At 39.1% G+C, this 1,761-nt stretch overlaps 1 protein-coding gene across 1 annotated transcript in view; it reads right to left on the bottom strand.

Annotated features, from left to right (window-relative positions):
- Positions 1 to 294, bottom strand: part of LOC119292231 (probable helicase CHR10) — an 8,074-nt gene extending 7,780 nt beyond the window's left edge. Inside the window, exon 1 of the mRNA XM_037571059.1 lies at positions 44 to 294. Within this exon, the coding sequence (XP_037426956.1) occupies positions 44 to 233 (190 nt within the window). The 5' untranslated portion in view covers positions 234 to 294. The remainder of the gene's footprint in view (positions 1 to 43) is intronic.
- Positions 295 to 1,761: the final 1,467 nt, after the last annotated feature.

The following is a 1,761-nucleotide window of genomic DNA, read 5'->3' on the forward strand; positions in this document are numbered from 1 at the left end:
GGCGGGCAGTGGGGAAGGAGGAGGAGGAGGAGCGGGTGCGGACCGAGCAGGACGTTGACGCCGAGGTGGTAGCGGCGGATGAGCCAGTCGACGCCGTCCAGCTGGTGCGGCTTGAGGTCGGCCGTGACGCCGAGGTCGGCGGAGGAGAGGCGGGGGATCTGGGCCTTTCCGTCGGCGGAGAGGACGAGGTCGGCGGCGGCGAGCAGGCGGCGCTCATAGGCGGTCGCCGCCATGGGGAGGAGGGGCGGGAACTCGCGAAAAAAAATGAGGGAAATGGAGGTGGGGGATAGCCGGAGCGCGTGGAAGAGACGAGAAGGCTGCCTACGTGTTGGATACGGCCCGGCCCGGCGTCGGCCCGTTTCTCTCGAGGTGTACCCTCCCCTGGTGTAATTTTCTTTTAAACCGGCAAGAGCAATAGGAAAACCCGAAATCACTAGTTAAGGGGCATCTTTTATAAACGTTACTTTTACCATCTCCGACGGTGACAAGTGACCTGTGAGTTTTTCCTTTTTCTTATAGATTCTGTTTTTTGAAAACATTTCAAGTGACCTGTGAGTTTTCCTTTTTTTATATAGATTTGTTTCTTTCCCAAAACATTTTATCTCTCGAACATGCATTCAAATCCAACTGTTTTCCTCGTTGAATTTCTCATGTTGAGATATTCAAAACTAGATCACATGCTAATAGGTTTCGATGAACCTTTTTTTCCATCTTAGAGAAGCATTGATCCGTGCCTCGACAAGATTCAAATTTCTGCTTCCCATGTAAACAAAAAAAAATACATAGGAAAATTAGCATTTCTTTCTTACCAAGAAGAATAGTTGTGCTTCGTGCAGAAGCAAATCTGTGCTCTCATGAAAGCACACAAAAACAATTGTGCAAAAGATAAATTATGAATTTTTTCGCCTTCCAAGAAGCATCTGTGCATCTACGAGAAGCAAATATGCGTCTCGTGAAAGCAAATATGTGCCTCCATGATAAGCAAATATGTGCTTCTCGTGGAAACACGCAAAAAACATGCAAAAGGAGAATTCACGATATTTTCTCCCTTTCCGAGAAGCGTCTCGTAGAAGCAAATTTGTGCTTCTCGTGGAAACACACAAAAATCATGCAAAAGGAGAATTCACGATATTCTCTCCCTTTCCGAGAAGCATCCCGTAGAAGCAAATTCGTGCTTCTCGTGGAAGCATTGTTTTTCCCTTTTCCTCTATCATTTCGTTTTTTTTAAATTATTAGTATTTTTTTCAAAATGTTTCATGTTTTTGAAAAAAATTGGAAACTTCATAAACTGTTCATGAAAATTTCAAAAAATGTACTGGTATTCAAAAAAATTCATAGTTTCAAATTTTCAAAAAAAATTCAAATTTCAAATATGATTTTGTTTTCAAATTTTGTTCATAAATTCAAAAAAATGTTTGCATTTTATATAATTTGTTGGAGAACTTTAGAAAATGATCATGTTTTTAGAAAATTGTTCAAAATGTCAGAAAATGTTTCCATTTCCAATTTTTTCTCAAAAACTCAAAAAGAAATTTAAGTTTCAAAATATATTTGGGAATTTCGAAAAAAACATTATTTTTGAAAATTGTTCAGAATTTCAAAAATTGTTCTCATTATCAAAATTTGTTCAAGAATTAAAAAAATATGTGTTTCAAAACTTGTTATTGTTTACTAAAAAAATCACATTTAAAAATGCGGGCACTGTTTTTTTTAGATATTGTTGTTGCGTGTTACATGCTATAGAAAACAATTACTTCACTC

Source organism: Triticum dicoccoides, chromosome 4B, assembly GCF_002162155.2.
Source record: "Triticum dicoccoides isolate Atlit2015 ecotype Zavitan chromosome 4B, WEW_v2.0, whole genome shotgun sequence".
Lineage (NCBI taxonomy): Eukaryota > Viridiplantae > Streptophyta > Magnoliopsida > Poales > Poaceae > Triticum > Triticum dicoccoides.